The 22,364-nt window shown below is 36.0% G+C and overlaps 2 protein-coding genes and 2 long non-coding RNA genes across 9 annotated transcripts; 1 reads left to right on the plus strand and 3 right to left on the minus strand.

Annotated features, from left to right (window-relative positions):
- Positions 1 to 1,439: 1,439 nt before the first annotated feature.
- On the minus strand, positions 1,440 to 3,142 carry LOC110756682 (uncharacterized). Its single transcript, XM_021958134.2, has 3 exons — positions 2,920 to 3,142; positions 2,395 to 2,520; positions 1,440 to 1,913 (listed from the first exon to the last, which is right to left on the minus strand). The coding sequence occupies exons 1-3, from the start codon at positions 3,110 to 3,112 to the stop codon at positions 1,597 to 1,599; spliced, it is 636 nt and encodes a 211-aa protein (XP_021813826.1). The 5' UTR covers positions 3,113 to 3,142; the 3' UTR covers positions 1,440 to 1,596.
- Positions 3,143 to 6,716: 3,574 nt separating this feature from the next.
- Positions 6,717 to 13,718, minus strand: LOC110756538 (uncharacterized). Of its 6 annotated transcripts, none has more exons than XR_015833926.1 (8): positions 13,113 to 13,709; positions 11,160 to 12,135; positions 9,774 to 9,900; positions 9,533 to 9,672; positions 9,107 to 9,208; positions 7,548 to 7,687; positions 7,311 to 7,450; positions 6,717 to 6,981 (listed from the first exon to the last, which is right to left on the minus strand). It is a non-coding gene; the product is annotated as an uncharacterized LOC110756538 (long non-coding RNA). The 6 variants fall into 6 exon arrangements; XR_002526695.2 differs by having other exon boundaries at positions 11,232 to 12,135; positions 13,113 to 13,708; XR_002526697.2 differs by having other exon boundaries at positions 11,899 to 12,135; positions 13,113 to 13,702.
- Positions 13,719 to 16,315: 2,597 nt separating this feature from the next.
- On the minus strand, positions 16,316 to 17,712 carry LOC148297005 (uncharacterized). Its single transcript, XM_088248696.1, has 3 exons — positions 17,562 to 17,712; positions 17,133 to 17,258; positions 16,316 to 16,629 (listed from the first exon to the last, which is right to left on the minus strand). Exons 1-3 carry the CDS (start codon positions 17,710 to 17,712, stop codon positions 16,316 to 16,318), a joined length of 591 nt encoding a protein of 196 aa, XP_088104822.1.
- A 1,547-nt stretch (positions 17,713 to 19,259) lies between these two features.
- Positions 19,260 to 20,010, plus strand: LOC148297006 (uncharacterized). The gene is made up of 2 exons (XR_015834121.1): positions 19,260 to 19,609; positions 19,751 to 20,010. It is a non-coding gene; the product is annotated as an uncharacterized LOC148297006 (long non-coding RNA).
- Positions 20,011 to 22,364: the final 2,354 nt, after the last annotated feature.

Below are 22,364 nucleotides of genomic sequence, written 5' to 3' on the forward strand. Positions count from 1 at the left end.
AATTGAATTGTCACAAAATGTGATAAGGGGTTTATTATGTGCAACCCTTTTTGATGAAAATAGCGGTGGATATTTGTGCGTGTTTGAGGTTAAAAAAAAAATGTTGAAGTGGTATATCATCGAACGGTTCTAGGAGCGCTTTCTGAATATTACAATGACTTAGTTAGTTATCTTTCCCACTCATTGCTCTTTATCGTGGAAACACAAAAATACCCATATACACATGATAATAATGTGAGATTGGACGATAGATTCAGAGAAAAACTTCCAAAATATAGGGAGAACGTTGTCGTAAGGTGAGGAGAAAATTTCATTGTACGACTCGCACATTTTGATAACGCAGATGATCAACTATACGAGCAGCTGAGAATAGAAAATCGTCAACGTAATGTGTCTCCTGAAACTGAAGCTGTAATGGAAGAATTTGCTCTGGAACAATTTCAGCAAGATGCTATTTTGTTTGGTTTGCCAACATGGAAGTTGGTGCAAGCTTTAGATTTGTGGAAGCTTTAAAGGACGCGTAGCACCTTGGCGTCAACAATAGCCATCAAGATTGATGTGATTCCAAGTTTCAGGTTTCAAGGTTCTGGTGCAGATTGATATTCGGTGAAGTGATGGTGCAAAATAACCATTGAGTGTAGACTAACAGCTTTTCTTCCAGTTTCCCACTTATTGGTTTCACTTTGATTTACTGATGATGTCTTAGAGACTGAACATCTGGTGATTGACACTGGGATTCTGATTGTTGATCATGGCCGCATATATTTGACAATGAGAATCACAAGTTGAAAACCAAGAAATTTAATATTCCATATTATTTATCAGATTAGGAAAAAGAATATTGATAACCACGACGGCTAGTCATGAAAGTGATACATTAAGAATTGCAATGTTGCATGAGAAAATGCAAGCTCAAACCCAAATATGAAGATAATACACGAAAGTTATACCACTTGGGCATGCAAGCAAAGCATACCCCATCAGCTCCAGATATAATGCTCTTGATCAATGGCACAATCTTGCTACATCATATCCCAAAAAATATTTTGCCTGAGATAAGGCGGCAATCACAGTGGCTGAAGCAGTTGTAAAGTCATAAATGACAGAGTGGCTGATGAAGAGAAAAATCCATCCTAGCCTGAACGGGCAAAGATTATAATGTAACTGAAACTAAGGTGATGATGATCCAAAGCCAAACCTAATTTTATGATGACTAGTACAAACAAGACCTAATCAACATCATCATCAACAAGTTTTAGGCTCTGACTTCTTTAGATGTCAAAACGGAATGTATAAACTGCCGAGTGGCGTAAGTTTCAAACTCATATGACAACTTGTACTGAAAGTTGGAAGTTTTAATTATGTACTTTGATTTTAGTATATAACTTTTATTTCAAGCATAAGAATATAATAGACAATGACAATGCATCTGCTGCAAATTGCAATTCATTTGCGATAAAAACAATACAATATGTAGGCATCTAAATTATAGGATGCATGGCTAAACAAAAACATGCCCCATTTTTGGCAAACGACATAAAAAAGCACTCATTTCTCTTTTGCTTTAACTCTAGATTACAATTAATTCTCAATTCTCTACTCTTTTGGAGGACAAGCCTTGAAACAAATATAACCAGTATAAGGGTCGCAAGTAAAAGGAGAAGTCAAATCGCGTTCCGGGCACGTATCAAACCAATGGTCATATAGCTTCCCACAGGTTATACAATCCATGAGCATTGCACGTCCACGGGTATGGCCGCATTTGGCACAACATGAGTCTCTAAACCTACATCCGCAAACAGTACAAACAACCGAACAACCTTTGCCAAGAATTGCATTCTTTGGGACATCATACTTGTAGGGGCAAAGTTGCGTAATGTGATCATCCACCTTTAAACAATACCTACATTCACCTGTGTGCAATTTGTAGATCCATTGTTAAATACAACAAAAGCAATAAAATAATTACTTATTGTTTATTTGAAAAAAAAATTCAGGTAATGAATGAAGATGATACAACCCAAAAATAATTATTGTGAGCACATGACATAGAATTACAACAAATAAATTGATATTATGTCATAAGAGATTAAAAAATATATATATGATGAAACATATGTAAATACAGTATGCATCTTATATATATAAAGCAAACCAATAGGATTAGGATGGAGGATGGAGGAGGGAGGAGGGAGGTGGGAGGGCTATCTTTTTTTTTTCTTTTCGTCGCTAAAATCAATAGGCCAACAAGGTTTTGACTATTGGAAAAGAGCCTTAATTTGCAGACTAGTTGTCTCAAGTTCAAAGCCACATGACAACTCGATAGTGTGTATGAGACACCCACCTCCCCCTTGTAGTTTATACTATGGCTTGTATCAAAAATAAAAAACATACCAGCAGGAACAGGAGGGTCCGGTTCCTTCAAAAAGTCAACATTTGGTGCCGTGTGGTTAGCAAAATAAGTCATAAGTTCTTCAAACCTCCTTTGTTCTGCAGTCTTTGGTTGTTTAGGCTTGTTATCTGTTTGCATGCAATTATATTGTTAAATACAAAAGTAAAAAGGAAAAGAATGGGTTGTAACATCAAAGAAGTTAGAAGGAATGACATTGATCCTATTAACAAATAACTATATTATTAAATATCGATATTCATCATGCACGCACCAAAATAACTTGACTAGAAAAGATGAAAGTAATTCAAAATTTTGGGATAATATATACATCCTCTAATTACACCAACAAAAGTAAAACAAAAATAACAGTTTATTTTTTCCAAAACAACACAAAGCCCAATAGTAAAAGAGACAAATTTTTTGTTGAGAAATACACTCAATTAACCAAATGGAGCGACGATCTTCCTCTAAAAGTATTTTCAAATCAAATAGAACTAGGAAATTGTAAACCAAAAAAACATACATACCCATTGACTTCAAAATTGAATTCCAAAGTGACTTATCGGTGTCATAGCCGACCCTCTCTTGCTGGGAAAGGTCCTTTCCCCCACCGCCGTCCTTATCGAGCATCACCGATTGGCCAGCCACATTTGGCGAGCAAAGGAAAAGGTCCTCTGCAGAGAGGTTGTTATCAAGCATCATGTGGGAATCGAGCACCATGTGGGAAAGAGATTGGGAGGGATTTTAGGGTTAAAGGCTTGGCGTAGAGATGAGATTGTATTAAAAAGATGGGTGCTTGCTTATATAGGCGTGGACAGGGCTTTTTTTTTTTTTTTTTCCCTTTTTTCTTAGACCCCAAAATGCACGCATCTGACGTCTTTAATAAGCATAATGCACGTATTAAATGTTTTTATTCTTTTGTCATTATTATTTTTTCTCTAAAATTGTATACAGCAATTTAAATGTGTTTATGTAGTTTGTTTTGTTTCCTGTTTAGGCCTTGTTCTTTTTTTTTCTTTCCCTTTTTATTGTTAGTGCCGTATGGAACACGTCTTGGAGGGTTTTGGTACAAGATTTGATATCAAAAGTTATCTCTGTTTTTTATCTCCCCATCTTACTGTTTTTGTTGCTTTAGATCCTTTTTTTTTTTTTTTTGCATCTTTTTTCCAGTGTACTATCCCCAAAACAAAAGGGTAATATGTTTTTTTTATTGATTTCTTGAGGTTCAAGCCTGGAAAGTCTTGGTTCATAGAGTAATATTCTTTTACTTCCTAAAACAACAATTCTCATCTATAAAAGGATGCCTACCTACCGCTTGAACTTTTTCAAACTTACAAACCAACTCATCTTTCTTTCTCAACAACAAATTGGAGAGCCTTGGAGAGCCGAGTTGAGTTGAACTTTTGTTTTGCATTATGGCTGAGACATATTCTACGACCAATCAAGATTTGAAGGTTTGTGGCATTGCCACTACTTATATGCCAGCATGTACATAATAGTATATATATATATATACTTGGATGAGGCATATTCTCATCCTTATTTTCTTGTCTTTTCTTATCTAATAAATTTTAATTTTTTATTCAGGTAGAAGGATGGGGCACAACAAACATCGGTCTTATTAGTAATAGAGGCTGTGAAGCAATAATTGTTGGCGTCGATACAAGGGCTACAAGTCCTAATTATAAAGGATTTATTTTGAACGAGGGTGCAAAAAAAAATTTCTATATGGAGAGTTGCAATGTACTGGCAACTATGGCGGGAAATTCCATGGATTGTATGAATATATTATATAGTATGGATAACGTAATTGGACGTGCATGTGGGAACGTAGTTAATAATGGCATCCATCGTGCACCAGAAATAGCCCGTAGCTATATTGTTGACTGGTTTGAGAAGTGTGGGCGTTTACTTGGGATGTCTACACCGTATGTTTTTGAGGGGTGTCTTATTATGGCTGGATGGGATGAAGAAGATGTTCCTTATGTTTGTGATGTTCAACGTTATGGATTGACTTACGTAACCAGATCCGAAGAGTGCGTTGGATTTGTGAATGGAAGCGGCCGTGAAAAGGTTCAGGCATACTTGAGCACTTGCAAGAGGGTAGTCCAGAGTTCAATTGAATTGTCACAAAATGTGATAAGAGCTTTATTGTGTGCAACCCTTTTTGATGAAAATAGTGGTGGATATCTGTGCGTGTTTGAGGTTTAAAAAAAAAATGTTGAAGTGGTATATCATCGATCGGTTCTGGGAGCACTTTCTGAATATTACAATGACTTAGCTAGGTATCTTTCCCACTCATTGTTCTTTATTGTGGAAAAAGAAAAACACCCGTATACACATGATAATAATATGATATTGCACGATAGATTCAAAGCAAAACTTCCAAGATATAGGGAGAATGTTGTCGTAAGGCGCGGAGAAAATTACATTGCACGACTCGCACATTTTGATAACGCAGATGATCAACTATATGAGCAGCTGAGAAGAGAAAATCGTCAACGTGCTGTGACTCCTGAAACCGAAGCTCTAATGGAAGAATTTGGTCTGGAACAATTTGAGCAAGATGCTATTTTGTTTGGTTTGCCAACATGGAAGTTGGTGCACGCTTTAGATATCTGGGAGCTTTAAAGGACGCCTAGCACCTTGGGCATGCACTGCAAGAATGGTAATATTTTGTTTAAACTAGTCGGCGAGATAACCCATTTAATTTATTTCATTTGTTTTGATTTGTTTTGGTTTTTCTTTAATCACCGGACATGGAGATCCTTGATTGAGATTTTCTTAAGTCTTCTAGTAGTGTGTTCATGTAACATCGTACTCATTTGGAATTGAGATAATGCATATGTATATATATATATATACTGTTCTTAGCATAAAAGCTTATTTTAATTTTTCCTTCGGACCAAGCAAAACGACTTTATGTCGGGTTTTAGTATGAACCTGATATGTGTTGTTGGCAAATTTTTAGCTTTCCCCTTGCTTACAGTAATTGTTATAGCAATGATATCTTGGGAAATCTTCTTAGATAGGATCCACAATAGCGAACAAGTATCCCCAAAACCGTGTTAATAGCCAGTAGCACTAAATCAGAAGGGTTCTGCAATACTTCCACGATTGTGAGCTCGAGAATAAGGTCCTGAGTTCAATTGAATTGTCACAAAATGTGATAAGGGGTTTATTATGTGCAACCCTTTTTGATGAAAATAGTGGTGGATATTTGTGCGTGTTTGAGGTTAAAAAAAAAAATGTTGAAGAGGTATATCATCGAACGGTTCTAGGAGCGCTTTCTGAATATTACAATGACTTAGTTAGTTATCTTTCCCACTCATTGCTCTTTATCGTGGAAACACAAAAATACCCATATACACATGATAATAATGTGAGATTGGACGATAGATTCAGAGAAAAACTTCCAAGATATAGGGAGAACGTTGTCGTAAGGTGAGGAAAAAATTTCATTGTACGACTCGCACATGTTGATAACGCAGATGATCAACTATACGAGCAGCTGAGAATAGAAAATCGTCAACGTAATGTGTCTCCTGAAACTGAAGCTGTAATGGAAGAATTTGCTCTGGAACAATTTCAGCAAGATGCTATTTTGTTTGGTTTGCCAACATGGAAGTTGGTGGAAGCTTTAAAGGACGCGTAGCACCTTGGATGCACTGCAAGAATGGTAATATTTTGTTTAAACTAGTCAGTGAGATAACCCATTTAATTTATTTTATTTGTTTTTATTTGTTTTCGTTTTTCTTTAATCACCGGACACGCACCCAATTTGGTTGAGATCCTTGATTGAGCTTTTCTTAAGTCTTCTAGTAGTGTGTTCTGTTCACCGGGCATGCACCTGATATTTGTTGTTGGCAAATTTTTAGCTTTCCCCTTGCTTACAGTAATTGTTATAGCAATGATATCTTGGGAAGGGAAGTCTTAGATAGGATCCACAATAGCAAACAAGTATCTCCAAAACCGTGTTTACACGAGAAATTAAAGACAGAAATCAGTTTTCTGCAAAACCGTGTTAATAGCCAGTAGCACTAAAGCAAGAGTAACACCACACTAGAAAATGAACTGGTGGTATTTAGCAAAGGCAATAAATCATATAGGAACACTCTTAGGCCATGGAATCAGAATTTTACGATTATGAAATACATCATACATGCAACGTAACTGAATAATTGGTCAGCAAGCAGTTTTACCAGTGATACAAGATTGAAAAGCTTTGGCTGTACTGATGAATCTATTATAGACTAGATGTCCAAAGTCATTCAATATTTCGCTTCTTCTTCATTGATGCATGGCAGATAAAATAACATGATGCTTTTTCTAAACGATAAAATGAACGAGCTTTTATTAACCACAGAGAAAGTTTGAATCTCCCCTTGAAGCCCATGGACATGATATTATGATACCAATGTTTATCTAGCGGATCTCAGGGATACAAATGAAATTAGACGTAATTATAATACATTACCAACACAAACCTTAAGAATTACTATCATCCCGACAAGGTCACGAGTAAAGAATTCGGCCTTCCTCCAACTCTTCCCTCACAAGTATAGGTTGAAGCCAATAGGCTGCCTAGCCTGAACGAATTTGAATAATCCATGGTTATAGACGCATTAATTAACACAAAAGAGTTTTCAATGTTCTCGAGGACATAGAAATTTTCCTAGGGAAGTTTAGTCGCGAAACTCTATTATCCAACATACTAATAATGTCAATGTATATTTTTAACCCAAATTAGGCTACCCCCCATATCTTTTCTAAATAAATAGAACAAGGAGAATGCAGGCCCAATTAGGCTATCACCATATCTTGTATGCATGAGCAGAACTAACAAAAAAAGAAATTTGAAACAAGTGAATTAATACATAAACAGCAGAAAACAAAAGCTAGCTCTCAATAAGCTCACCTCGTCCACTGTTTCAATTCCTCTCAATCTAAGTATCCAACTCTTCTGGCCAGGGTGTCCTCTTCCCTGCACCAGCTCAACTTCTTCAACTGTTTCTCTGCCGGAAATTTGCTGTCTCAACTCAACCATCTTTTTCCAGGCTAATAAAAAAACATCAATTTACCATAAAAATAAATTATAACCTTCAAGGACACACACCCTCCAAGAATAACATTCCAAATCCATTTTAATTTTTACCTTGGAAAACCAAAATTCAGTAAATTCAGTGCTGGGTTACACACGAATCACCCCTTCAAGCCCATGGACATTGGAAACATAGTGAATCCTGACTCCGTCTCAGCAGTCTCAACAATCTCTTCAGACAATCTCTTCAGTGACTGAAGATGCAAAACAGACAATCAGATAAATATATTATACAAAGGATTTTAAAATCATCAAAGGGTATTCCACATGTGTATCCAGAAAGACCAAATCCTCCAAATGGCATTTCCATAAACATTGCACGGAATATTTTGTCACATATATAACAACTTTTACAATTATATAATTGCTGGACGGAACAAAGAAAAGGAAGAAAACAAGCAGTTCTCACTACCTAAACCTACCTAGCCCAAGCCCGATTCCCACTTTCTTTCTTTGATAAAATACAAGAATCAACCCCCTGTAATGTGAAGAGGTAAAACCTAAACATGCCACAAAAAAGCTGCAACTTATTTATGTTCCATATCTTCAGGCTCTAAGAAAAATAACAGGAGCCATAAAGCTTTACGCACACTCCTGATCAAAGTATGTCGGCTTTCATTATGTTTCCAGTTTGAGTTTTTTTTTTTTTTTTTTTGGTAGATAGCTTTAAGTTTGAGTTGCAAATGAAGAGGAAGAGAAAGAGAATGCAGAGATGGAGAGAGAATGCTTTCGGAAAGAAAATTTAGTTTCCCGTAAAAGACACAAGGATAACTAAAAAATTTATTTTTATTCTTTATAAGGTTAAGACTCCATTCATCTAGTCGTCGAAAGTGCTGAAATCTAAAGGTATAAAATGTGTCAAAATGTGTGTCCCCGGATCGTGACCCATATATATAGCAAGCAAAACGACTTTATGTCGGGTTTTAGCATGAACCTGATATGTTGTTGGCAAATTTTTAGCTTTCCCCCTGCTTACAGTAATTGTTATAGCAATGATATCTTGGGAAGGGAAGTCTTAGATAGGATCCACAATAGCAAACAAGTATCTCCAAAACCGTGTTTACACGAGAAATTAAAGACAGAAATCAGTTTTCTGCAAAACCGTGTTAATAGCCAGTAGCACGAAAGCAAGAGTAACACCACACTAGAAAATGAACTGGTGGTATTTAGCAAAGGCAATAAATCATATAGGAACACTCTTAGGCCATGGAATCAGAATTTTACGATTATGAAATACATCATACATGCAACGTAACTGAATAATTGGTCAGCAAGCAGTTTTACCAGTAATACAAGATTGAAAAGCTTTGGCTGTACTGATGAATCTATTATAGACTAGATGTCCAAAGTCATTCAATATTTCGCTTCTTCTTCATTGATGCATGGCAGATAAAATAACATGATGCTTTTTCTAAACGATAAAATGAACGAGCTTTTATTAACCACAGAGAAAGTTTGAATCTCCCCTTGAAGCCCACGGACATGATATTATGATACCAATGTTTATCTAGCGGATCTCAGGGATACAAATGAAATTAAACGTAAGGATCACACACATGCTCATGCACAAAGCCATTTCTTTTAAAAATATCCAACACATTACCAGCACAAACCTTAAGAATTACTATCATCCCGACAAGATCACGGCTAAAGAATTCGGCCTTCCTCCAACTCTTCCCTCACAAGTAAAGGTTGAAGCCAATAAGCTGCCCAGCCTGAACGAATTTGAATAATCCATGGTTATAGAGACATTAACACAAAAGACTCTTCAATGTTCTCTAGGACACAGAAATTTTCCTAGGGAAGTTTAATCGTGAAGCTCTATTATCCAACATACTAATAATGTCAATATATATTTTTAACCCAAATTAGGCTACCCCCATATCTTTTCTAAATACACAGAACAAGGAGAATGCAGGCCCAATTAGGCTATCACCATATCTTGTATGCATGAACATAACTAACAAAAAAAGAAATTTGAAACAAGTGAATTAATACATAAACAGCAGAAAACAAAATCTAGCTCTCAATAAGCTCACCTCGTTACCTGTTTCAATTCCTCTCAATCTAAGTATCCAACTCTTCTGGCCAGGGTGTCCTCTTCCCTGCACCAGCTCAACTTCTTGAACTGTTTCTGTGCCGGAAATTTGCTGTCTCAACTCAACCATCTTTTTCCAGGCTAATAAAAAAAAAAACATTAATTTACCATAAAAACAAATGGTAATCTTCAAGGACAAACAGCCTCAAAGAATAACATTCCAAATCCATTTTAATTTTTACCTTGGAAAACCGCAATTCAGGAAATTCAGTGCTGGGGTACACACGAATCTCCCCTTCAAGCCCATGTTCATTGGAAACATAGTGAATCCTGACTCCGTCTCAGCAGTCTCAACAATCACTTCAGTGACTGAAGAAGCAAAACAGACAATCAAATAAATATATTATACAAAGGATTTTAAAATCATCGAAGGGTATTCCACTTGTGTATCCAGAAAGACCAAATCCTCCAAATGGCATTTTCATAAACATTGCACGGAATGTTCTGTCACATATATAACAATTTTTACAATAATTTAATTGCTGGAGGGAACAAAGAAAAGGAAGAAAACAAGCAGTTCTCACTGCCTTGTCTAAACCTACCCATGCCTGATTCCCACTTTCTTTCTTTGATAAAATACAAGACTCAACCCCCTGTATCGTGAAGAGGGAAAACCTAAACATGCCATAAAAAAGCTGCAACTTATTTATGTTCCATATCTTCAGGCTCTAAGAAAAATAATAGGAGCCACAGAGCTTTATGCACACTCCTGATCAAAGTCTGTAGCAATGCATACTAGTGAGTGTTTGGCTCATTGTCTGTAGCAACTTATATATATATAGGAGCCATAGAGCTGCAACTTATATATATATATATATATATATATATATATATATATATATATAGTAAAGTTCAGGATCCAGAGTTAAAGTCTGAATACCTAAAGAAATTTAGAAAAATCATAAGTCAAGAAGAGTCTAGTTCCCCTATGCCTCCTAAGATAAGTCTTAATGCCACTTTAGAAAGATTTAATAGAAAGAAGGAAGTCACCCTCCAGGATCTTCAGTTATATGTGTGTGTGTGTGTGTGTGTGAGTGTTTGGCTCATTGTCTGTAGCAATGCATACTAGTGGTAGACAAGCTGATGGAATGGGATGGGCATATGATTTCAGAATTTTATCTTGTACTAGCCTCTCCGCACTCGCTTAATCGGGTTTTGCTCGTGAGACTCACTTGTTCGCTATATGATCTGCGCACACTTTCATATGTACGATCTACTCCTAACACATGACATTAATTCATCACATACAATACAAGTTCCAAAGGGCACTATCCACGACCAGATAAAATGAACAGATTTCTCCTTTAAAATATAGCTTAACTTGCAGAAAACGAAAAACATAGAAAAAGGAAACCACAGAAAATTCTCATCAAAGAAAGAAAAATGGTCGAGATATGCCAATAAAAAATCCTGGGAAACAACTAAGGCAATGGTCAAGCATACAAAGAGCAGTACACAACATTTAACATGAAGCAGAATGAATCAAGAAAAATAAATGGTTAGAACTTTCCTCTCAATGCTTAGTTAGAATATGTTCAATGTAGATTAAGAAGAAATAAATAACTAACCAACTTGTGCAAACAATCTGTAGGGCTGTCCAACAAGGAAAAGAGTACAACCAAAGCAAATGATATGGATACCTTCCTGTTGAGAGTATTTGTCCCACATTGAAAAGTTAAGGGACCAAGCCTGGGTTTATAAGGAGTTGGGCTACTCCCCCCATTGCCAATTGGTTCTGGGGTGGAACCTCAACTTCCTTCATGGTATCAGAGCAAGGCTTTACGTGTTGGGCTCAACAGCCACACGTGCTCCCACGTCACCCAATATGTGTTGTCCACGTCTTAGGCTTGAAAGTTCGCCACACGTGCGGGGGCGTGTTGAGAGTATTTGTCCCACATTGAAAAGTTAAGCGACCAAGCCTGAGTTTATAAGGAGTTGGGCTACTCCCCCCATTGCCAATTGGTTTTGGGGTGGAACCTTCCATCTTCATTCCCAAAAGAGAAACGAAAATAGAAACGATATTCAATCTCAACAGTCAACGGCTCCACTTATGGGTGAACCCCAAGCCCATTAACAGTTGAGATTGGATACCACTATTCAAGCTGCACAACTAAACATATAGCAACCATGATAGGGGAGTAAACCTATGATATCATATATCAGTAATGCATATCCCCACAAAAGCATTAAGATAAAGAAAGGTCGTGATGTGTGACTTTGAAGGCAACACAACTGTGTAAACATAGAAAACACTATAAGCGGATTCCAATGGCTATAATTACTGTCGAGAATAGTACAGAGACATACCAAGAGCTGCATACGTTTCTTCCCAATAGGGTACTGATATGGGTTAGGGGTTTGCATGGAGAATGTAGTAAACCACAGGATGAAGCCAGACAAAAGATCGAGCAATGAGTCCAATGTGGATGCAACGATGGCTAATGAACCACTTCTGAGAGATGCATAAACTTTAGCTGCAAAAAGAACCATATTTGATATTCTGATGGCATATGTCTCACTTTTTGCCAACTTTTCCTGCTCTTCCTGCAACATAAGTTGTTATATATCAGTTTAAAAGTGATTTGAGTGTTCTGATATTGTTTACAGAGACAGAGAACATGATGCAATACAAAAGACATTCCAGGAATTAAACCACGCTCCACTAAGGCATCCATTCGGTAAAGCCCTCGAGCATTTCTACCTGTTCTTGGTAGTACTCGGGCACATTATCTTCCGGGCCTGAGGCCATCAAGCAGAACAATTAACATGGTACCAGTTGAAGCTCCTCATATGCTAATTGCATAAAGAATAATTAACATTTGCATATATTCCCTTTGCCCCTTTCACCCTTCACATAGAGGATGAAAATATGAAACCCTGTTTCACCCTTTACACAGATGATGAAACTATAAACTAATTCAGTAAATACTCAATACTCCAACCACAACCAGAAAATGAGTTATTTATCAGATCATCAAAGTTGACGATATGCAAACAAATAGGTTGCAAGTGAACTTACACTCTGACAGTCAATCCTGAAGATCATTCAATACAAGGGGCAGCTTAAGTAAGGAACCCAACAATCCTACAGGGTCCCTTCCATTAAGAAAACTAAAGACACTTTGCATAACACAGAGCACATTAAAAAAACCCATAAACTATAAACCGCTCATCTCCAGCACTCTCCCACAAATGTTTCTAATTCACCTCCACTTTAAGCTTTTCGATTACATTTTTTTATATGGCAAATTGTATCCTCCACACCCTTTGGAATCACAAATATATTCATATGTAAGAAAAAGAAAAATTAAAATCTCACCACAAAAATGAATCCAACAGAATATTGGCACCAAAACAAAACAAAAAACAAAAAAAAGTTGAGCTACCAAAACAAGAAAAATTCTGGGAGACCAAAGCACGCAACAGAATATTGGCATTTGAGTTGAGACAATAAAAAAAACAAAGATAATCACAACAAATATACCATTCCTTTAACAATGAAGGTGAAGATGTGGAATTACCTAAAACCCCCAGGCAGTCATGGAGGCCACAGGGAAGTCTTTTCTCCTTGTGCTCTCTGAGGACACCTGGAAACCGTCGAAGTTCAACCGCCATGACCCGTCAACATTGCTCGACTCTCTCCTCGTTGTAGTCGGGCGTCACCGGCTCCACCAATTCCTGGTTGCTGGGAGAGTGAGAGACAAGGAAAATAGGGGCAGAGAAGTAGTGTCGGATGAGCAACGGAGCATTGAGGGTAGGAACTGAAAATTTGAAGAGACTCGGAGGGCTTTTTGGGGATATACAGAATTTCTTTATAGGACTCTGTTGTGGTGTGCATAGACGGAGATTTGGGAGTAAAGGGTCCGCGATATGTGGGATTCGTGGGTCCACGATGGGAGAGCCGCTGACACATTGGACAGCGCCACTTATACTTTGGGCCTTTGGCCTCTATATTGGTATCGGAAAACTGGAATATCGAACCGGACTGGATAGAAAAAACTAAGGAAAAAAAAATCGGTTGCTTACAAAAGTCAATAAACTGGCACCAAATCGGATGGATTCCAACAGGTTCTGGTTTTGATTTCACACCTTACCAAATCGGACGAGATCAGATCGAACCGATTGTATATAATTTCATTTTGTTTATAAAATTATTTAAATTCAATACTACATTTTTAATCTCATAACTAATATTCACCAAGATTAACTTCAAAACATCTTTCTTTTCTAGGCCCAATATCTCTCTTTATATGAAATTGGATCTTTTGTTAATTTTCAAACCCAAAAAATTAAATTTTAGTTGAAATTTGTATAAAAAAATAATTTTAATAATAATAATAATAATAATCCAGTCCAAAATCAGAAAAATCAAAAATTGAATTGGAACCGGTTCAAATTAGACCGGCTAATTTCATAATTTTTTCACTAAAATCAGACCGAAGCAAACCAGTTAAATAGTACCAATTTCAGTTATAGTTTGAGGTAAAAATCAAACTGAACCAAACCGCATATCTATTATTGTGTTTTTTTTAATGCGGAATATCTATTGTTGTAAGGGTGCGCAAAAAATGGCTCAATCGGATCCTAGGTGATGTTTGTCCAAACCAAATTAAACTGTAACTTGTTTGGTTTGATTTTGCCCAACTAAAAAACCATCCAGACCAAAGTAAACATCTTTTTTATTTACTTGACATTTTCATTGGTATACAAATTCTTTGTGTTTTGAATGAATTGCTTTTGAGTTTGATTTGAATTTACCATCTGCTGGACAATGACATTAGTTACTTGGCAACTCTACTGCCAAAGGGCGTGAAAGATTCATTTCAGTTGTTACTTGCATAGGTTCTGTCTGGATTTTACTGAAGAAATATGGTCATGTGGATATTACTCTGATTTGAAGACCACTTTTAGAAAATTAACAGTTCATGAACTAACTGAACTTGTCTGTTCAATGGCTTCAGCTTCATCACAGTTTGTCCATCTTAGCTTCGTAAGTCATGATGACCTATAATCTTAGTCTTGTTTAGTGGTGCTCTGCTCAGTTCGTCTTTCATTTCCAGTTACTAATGCAGTAGAAGTCTTTTGTTGTATACCAGGGGTATTTTTAGTAGTTAAATAGGGTGTACTTAGTTAATTTTACATTTTAATTTAAATGTTAGGGTCCGGGCCGGTCCATTGATTTTGAAAGCCTTGAACAAAGAGTGACATTAAAGCCCTGTATATACAAATAAAAATGTTATGATATTCTCACAGAGAAGAAGAAAAAAAGGGTTAATGACAAAGTTATGAACAAAACAACACTATTTTCTCATTCCCATGGACTCCTACAGTTATGAAAAAAACAACAAAGTTATGAAAAAAATGTATAAAGACAATGCCCACGGACTCCTACAGTTAAAAATGAATTAACACAGGACTGGACTGACAGTTTACGATCATTTAAACAGAGAAAGCAAAGCTACAAGTAAAAGGTTCTATGGTGGAGTGGAGCTCATCTTACCAAAATAGCTACACCAGTAATGACAAGTGCGGTGTGAATCAAAGATGTAGCATATCCAAAAGCTCGAGGAATAGAAAAGCTTGGTAGGCCCTGAGGTATATCTCCTACCTAATTTCTAAACAACAGCCGAGATCCTTTAGCAACCTACTATTAACCTAAAGTGATGTCAAATTCTGCTCTTACATGAAAACAGAAGGAAAAATAGCAACATTCATAGTTATTCAATTTTAAAACAGGCACCGGATTAGATTGTGACTGTTTAGGAAACTCTATCATTCCATATAATAGGCCTGCATTTCAACCATTCTATGCCAAGAGTGGCTGATGAAGCAAATAATATTTTGCCTGAGATAAGGCGACAATCACAATGGCTGAAGCAGTTGTAAAGCTAGAAATGACAGGGTGGCTGATGAAGCAAATAATCCATCCTAGCCTGAACGGGCAAAGATTATAATGTAACTGAAACTAAGGTGATGATGATCCAAACCCAAACCTAATTTTGTGACTAGTACAAACAAGACCTAATTAATGTTGTGGTATGATCGATATAGGATTATATATCTCCTGATTCTGGATTAGCTACAATTACCAACAACATTATCATCAACAAGTTTTAGGCTCTGACTTCTTTAGATGTCAAAACGGAATGTATAAACTGCTGAGTGGCATAAGTTTCAAACTCATATGACAACTTGTTCTGAAAGTTGGAAGTTTTAAATATGTACTTTGATTTTAGTATATAACTTTTATTTCAACTACTTTCAGAGGTTGTCGAAGCATCACTTGGCCTGGCCCTCATATCACATGCATGACACTGCGAAAATATCTTTGAATGTATTTCCAACTCCATCCTTATTCTTCAAACCTTGGTCATTCATGCCTAGTTTTATTGTTTAGCAAGTCTTTAAATTAAAATAAAGTATACTAACCCCATAAGAGAAGAACAAAATGTATTGAGATAAAAACCACCTTTTACTTGAGACATTTCCTAAATAGATGGATTGGATTCCCACATCTTCAAGCATAAGAATATAATAGACAATCACAATGCATCTGCTGCAAATTGCAATTCATTTGCGATAAAAACAATACAAGTTGTAGGCATCTAAATGATAAGATGCATGGCTAAACAAAAAACATGCCCCATTTTTTGCAAACAACATAAAAAAGCACTCCTTTCTCTTTTGCTTTAACTCTAGAGTACTATTCATTCTCTATTCTCTACTATTTTGGAGGACAAGCCTTGAAAGAAATATAATCAGTATAAGGGTCGTACATAAAAGAAGAATTCAAATCGCGTTGCGGGCACATATCAGGCCAGTGGTCATATGGCTTCCCACAGATTCTACAATTCATGAGGATTGCACGTCCACGGGTATTGCCGCATTTGGCACAACATGAGTCTCTAAACCTACATCCGCAGACAATACACTGAATCGAACAACCCTTGCCAAGAATTGCATTCTTTGGGACATCATACTTGTAAGGGCACCGTTGTGTAATGTGATCATCCACCTTTAAACAGTACCTACATTCACCTGTATGCAATTTGTAAACTCATTGTTAAATACAACAAAAGCAATAAAAATAAATACTTTTTGCTTTTTTTTTTTTGGTTAATGAAGAAGATAAATCCCAAAAATAAGTATTGTGAGCACATGACATAGAATTATAACGTATACGTAGATATTATGTCATACAGTGAATACATGGATATTATATTATAAGAAGAAAGAAAAAATATATGTAAATACAGTATGGATCTTTTTTTTTTATATTATGTATAATTAAAAGCATACCAATAGGATTAGGAGGGAGGAGGGAGGTGGGAGGGCTATCTATTTTTGTTTTTTTTTATTTTTGTCTCTAAAATCAATAGGCTAACAAGGTTTTGACTAGTGGAAAAGAGCCTTAATTTGCAAACTAGTTGTCTCAAGTTCAAAGCCACATGACAACTCGATAGTGTGTGTGAGACACCCACCTCACCCTTGTAGTTTATACTATGGCTTGTATCATAAATAAAAATAAATAAAAAACATACCAGCAGGAATAGGAGGGTCCGGGGCCTTCAAAAAGTCAACATTTGGTGATGTGTGGTTAACAAAATAAGTGATAAGTTCTTCAAACCTCCTTTGTTCTGCAGTCTTTGGTGGTTTAGCCTTGTCATCTTCTGTTTGCATGCAAACACATTGTTAAATACAAAAGTAAAAAGGAAAAGAATGGGTGATAACGTCAAAGAAGTTGGAAGAATGACATTGATCCTATTAACAAATAACGTCAAAAACAACAGTTTCTTTCGACCAACTTCAATTACTTCCCAAAAATAAAAGAGACAAAAATTTTGTTGAGAAATACACTCAAATAACCAAATGGAGCAACGATCTTCCTCTTAAAGTATTTTCAAATCAAATAGAATTAGGATATTGTACGAAACGAAATTCTACCACATAAACCAGAAAAACATACATACCCATTGACTTCAAAATTGAATTCCAAAGCGACTTATCGGTGTCATAGCCGACCCTCTCTTGCGGGGAAAGGTCCGTTCCCCCTCCGCCGTCCTTATCGAGCACCACCGATTGGCCAGCCACATTTGGCGAGCAGTTGTTATCAAGCACCATGTGGGGGATTTTAGAGTTAAGGGCTTTTTATCTTTAGACCCCAATGCACATCTGACGTCTTTAATAAGCATTATGTACGTATTAAATGTTTTTATTCGTTTATAATTATTATTTTTTTCTCTAAAATTGTATACAGCAATTTAAATGTGTTTATGTGGTTTGTTTTGTTTCTTGTTTAGCCCTTGTTCTTTTTTTTTTCCTTCCCTTTTATTGTTAGTGCCGTATGGAAGACACGTCTTGGAGGGTTTTGGTACAAGATTTGATATCAAAAGTTATCTCTGTTTTTTGTCTCCCCACTGTTTTTGTTCCTTCAGATCTTTTTTTTGTTTTGCATCTTTTTTCCAGTGTACTATCCCCAAAACAAAAGGGTAATATATTTTTTATTGATTTCTTGAGGTTCAAGCATGGAAAGGCTATGGCTTGTCTTCTTGTTTTGTTTAGCACTAGTTTGCGAGTCAAATAAAGAACCGGGTTTAACCTGAAAACGAAAATTCATTAGATATTTTTAGCCCATCTGAAAAGGACCTAAGCTTGAATCTAGGCCGTGGGTCGAATATGGGCTTGAGTCTTCACTTTTGGAGACAACCCAATCTTAATCCAAAAGTCTCCCAAAATAAAATAAAAACTAACCTGGCAAAGAAACATAACATATGGGTTCAATTTTGAAAACAAAAAGAGTATTGACCCAAATGTGGGTATGTTTTCTTTGGACTACGGTTTTTTTAAGGGAACCCAAAGGCATCAGAAAAAACTTCATTAATTTGTAGAAATTAAATTACATGGCTCATTTTGTAAGAGCTTTAATTTGTAATAAGTCATAGAGACTCTTTGAATTTTTTGTGTAGTTTTTATCTTTTTTTTTGTGAGAGTTTTTACCTCTCTTTTGTGATAGCTTTTCACCTCTCCTTTGTGAGAGTTTTATTTATATTGTTATGGCTTGGTTTTTTCAAGCTTTATATATTTTTGGTTTTTCTCAATTTGCACTCTTAGTTGGCATGCTTATATATGAGTTTCTTCGATCATATGTGATTGTTAGTGGATGAGCCCAAGATTGTGCTAATTTTCATATTAGATTGCTCCATTATTGTAATGGCTTTTTGTGACTAGCTTGTATTGGCCCTTCGTGGCTAGTGTCTTTTTTGGCTGAATTACGAATGAAATCCCATAATTTCTCAAAAATGAAAAGATTACATGGATGATGTAAAACATGATTTCAATTACAACCATAAACTAAGAGAGTATTCTCTACCCCTACAATGTGTCATGGGGGTTCAAACCTAATATCATTAGTCTGCAAAGCAATGCCCTTTTTCATTGGACTAGACTCGTTGACAACTAAGAGAGATTATGAAAGGGTATTGAAAACCACTCAAGGCTCATTTATTATGCAAGATTGTCTTGGCAAGGGTTAGGCTTATGGATTGTCTTGGATTGGCTTGGCTTAGTCTAAGCTGGATAACACTTGTCCTGCGTGTGGTGTACGTTTGGACGAGATTGGGAATAGATTATTATAATTTTTGAAAAGCAGGGCATATGAATTTATTTGTTCTTTTTCCTTTTATTTTCTCTGCATATTCTTCCTCCTCTCTGTGCAGGGCTTTTTCCTTCTCTTCTTCCTCCTGGCTTGGCTTGCTCAATCCTTCAACCTCCTCAAGACCCATGCTTCCAAAGTTGCCAATTTTATTCTCCAATGGCAGGACCTCGAGGAACACTTCCTCTCCATCGACAATTCCATCCAATACAAACTCCACCAACTCCAAACAAAAACAAAAAAACAAACATTCAAATAGACCTATCTCACTCCCACTCTGCAATCACAACCAAGTTTCAAAGAAACCGAATTGAATTTCCACGACAATTCTAAAAAAACCCAATTCAATCCCACTAAACCCCCAAGGTATGTAGATCCATCAAACTAAAAACTGTGGGTAAAGGGTTTTTGAATAGGAGTCACTTTTGTTCATCTTGGGATTAAATTGCTCGTTTTTTTTTTTCTTATCAGTTTGAGTTTTTCTTATTTTGAGTGTGGGTGGTGCAGAAGGTTGAAGGAGATACAATGGTTGGGTGGTTGGTGGTTGTGGCTAGTTGCAGGAGATTAGGTGGGCAAATGAAAAGAAAAGGCACGTTCGCCACAAGGAGGGCTCGGGACAATTTAGTCCCTTCTTTCCATAGGGGTTTCAATAAGAACATCTAAGAAGGTGTTTTTTGTGGGGCCAGTATTAGTAGTCCCATTTAAAGTTATAGTACCGTGTAAAAATAAAGAGTTTTTCTATTTAAACCCCACAATTTCTTTGTTCACTCAAATACTTAAATCATTAAGCTCTTAAGTTTTATTATTGTGAAAAAAGACAAAAAAGGTTATCCAACTTAATACTTAACCCTAGTACATTTATACACATACCCCCACACACCCCACCACTCTTCATATTAAGTTTTAGAAAAACACAAACTCCTCTACACCCTATTATTAGATTACTCCTCTTTCAATCCAAGAAACCTATTACTCATATTTTCTCTTCACAAAACCTCATAGTTCTTTCTTAATGCTGCTACACATTTGACAACAATGTTTTTATCTTTTAAAGTAATGTGAGGTTGAGGTGAACTTAGAGTGGTGAGGGGCAAGATAGTGAGGTGTAGAGTGTGAGGTTGATGAGTTATATATATTTTCTGCTAGGTGTGTATTTAGGGATAGTTTGGAAAAATAGTGGGATTTTCTTAGAAAATTGTGAAAATTTAAATTAGAAGTTATAGTGAACTTAAAATGTAGGGTAAACAAAGATAAGTGCGTGGTTTAAATAGAAAAACTCAAAATAAACATGGGATAAAATTTTGTGTAAGCGAGTCCAAATTTGTCCCTTATAACTAACAGGCCCTCAATATAATCAAGTACATGTCTAGCCAACCTAGTGATATACACCATCTGGCTCACCTATTCACACCCATGGGTGAAACTATGTCAACGCCAGAAGTGGCCCTGCCAATTTATTTAATTCCTTTAAATGTATATATTGAGTGTGGTAACAAATATAAAGAAAAACTACTACACTTAAGCCTGGGAGCCCCATCATCTATTATTATGAATATAGTACTATATTTTTCCAAAGAAAATCACTTTTAATCTCGTACTCTTGTAGGTCATAGTTTATCCAATAAATCAATATATATATATATATATATATATATATATATATATATATAAAATTAACTTTTGTGTTTTACATTTTTGGTCCTCCTAAATATAAAAAACAAACTCTACCTCTAATGATGAGAAGCCCTCATGTAACAGGAATAACACTTTTTGTTATTCCTGACCAATAATGCAATGACACATAGGATAACTATTTCACATATTTGTGTTATTGGTTGGGATAGCAAAACAGTTCTATCCCCATTACATGTAAGGTTTTTTGCCTGACGGCACCACCTCACCAACCTATGTGCTACATGGTGCACCATCTAACCAACCTATGCGCTACATCATTTAGCCAACTTAGGTGTTACACCATCTGGACAACGTTTGTTTATGTTTCCTTTATAATGGCTTTTAAATCTTATGTATTCTCATGTATTTTCCTTTTTTCTTCTTTAATTTTCTGTCCACCTACTGGGTATGGGGCAAGAGCGGATCTATGCATGGGCTACAGTGGGCTCTAATCCAGTGCTAAATTTGGAGATAAAAAAATTAGTGTTAATTTTATAAGTCAAACTCAGGTTAATTAAAAACAGTCCACCCCTCTTTGTTGACATTAGCCTATCCCAATCATAAGATTTCATCTCTAGAAGCACCTACACACATCAAACATCATGTTTTTATATTACCCATCCATGTAACCAGTGGCGGACCCACAGAGGCGCAAGGAGGCGCAGGTGCACCTCCCCTCGCTTGAAAATGCCATAGAAGTCAGCCATTTTGAGCTCTTGGGCGGCTGGGTGGCTGGGCAAGAATGCCCACAACCTGTTCGTGGAAAGGCTAGAGTGAAGAGCAACAGCTGCAAGCGCGATCTGTTTTTCTCTTTAATAATCTGGCCAAAACGAATCGTTTGGACCAGATCAATTAATATGTTTTAAAATCTTTGTGTGCAATACACGTGTTTAATTTTTGTTATATTAAAGACCACATCATGCTGCAACTTTAGTTTGAGGGTAGAGTAGTCATTAGAGTTTGAGGGCTTAACCTATATATATATATATAAAAGCACATATTGAACTTAAAAATGCTGTTGAATTATTAATGAAATTATTTGTTAATTTAATCTTCTTGCAAGTTCTTCTTTTCTTTTTTCTTTTTTTCTTTTCCCTGAATATATAAATTGCACATTTATGACAAGCGAATTTTGTTAGTTCATATATACATTACAATATTGTAAATCCAATTAATCAATATGTTCAAATCATGAATGTGCATCATGCAAGTTTTTCAAAATAAAAAATAAAAAATTCATCAATGATTTTTTTTTTATTAATTAGAAAATGTTATTTATTTTATAAATTATGAATAATAATAGTATCAGTTCAATTATAAATTTCTAAAGTAAATTTTTTTTGTTTTTGGGTGTGGAACAGTTAGTCTTTGAAATGTTGCACCTCCTCCTAAAAATTCCTAGATCCCCCAGTGCATGTAACTATAACCTTATATTTGAACTTGAGAG

Source organism: Prunus avium, chromosome 2, assembly GCF_965620075.1.
Source record: "Prunus avium chromosome 2, drPruAviu1.hap1.1, whole genome shotgun sequence".
NCBI lineage: Eukaryota > Viridiplantae > Streptophyta > Magnoliopsida > Rosales > Rosaceae > Prunus > Prunus avium.

What these genes read in the sequence shown, in the direction of transcription:
- LOC148297005 (XM_088248696.1), bottom strand. Translation starts at nt 17,712, where the DNA reads ATGGTGCTTGATAACAACTGCTCGCCAAATGTGGCTGGCCAATCGGTG. An exon ending in TTCAATTTTGAAGTCAATGG is followed by an intron (nt 17,259 to 17,561) that starts GTATGTATGTTT and finishes TGCAAACAGAAG; the next exon opens with ATGACAAGGCTAAACCACCA. An exon ending in GGACCCTCCTATTCCTGCTG is followed by an intron (nt 16,630 to 17,132) that starts GTATGTTTTTTA and finishes AATTGCATACAG; the next exon opens with GTGAATGTAGGTACTGTTTA.
- LOC110756682 (XM_021958134.2), bottom strand. Translation starts at nt 3,112, where the DNA reads ATGGTGCTCGATTCCCACATGATGCTTGATAACAACCTCTCTGCAGAG. An exon ending in TTCAATTTTGAAGTCAATGG is followed by an intron (nt 2,521 to 2,919) that starts GTATGTATGTTT and finishes GCATGCAAACAG; the next exon opens with ATAACAAGCCTAAACAACCA. An exon ending in GGACCCTCCTGTTCCTGCTG is followed by an intron (nt 1,914 to 2,394) that starts GTATGTTTTTTA and finishes AATTGCACACAG; the next exon opens with GTGAATGTAGGTATTGTTTA.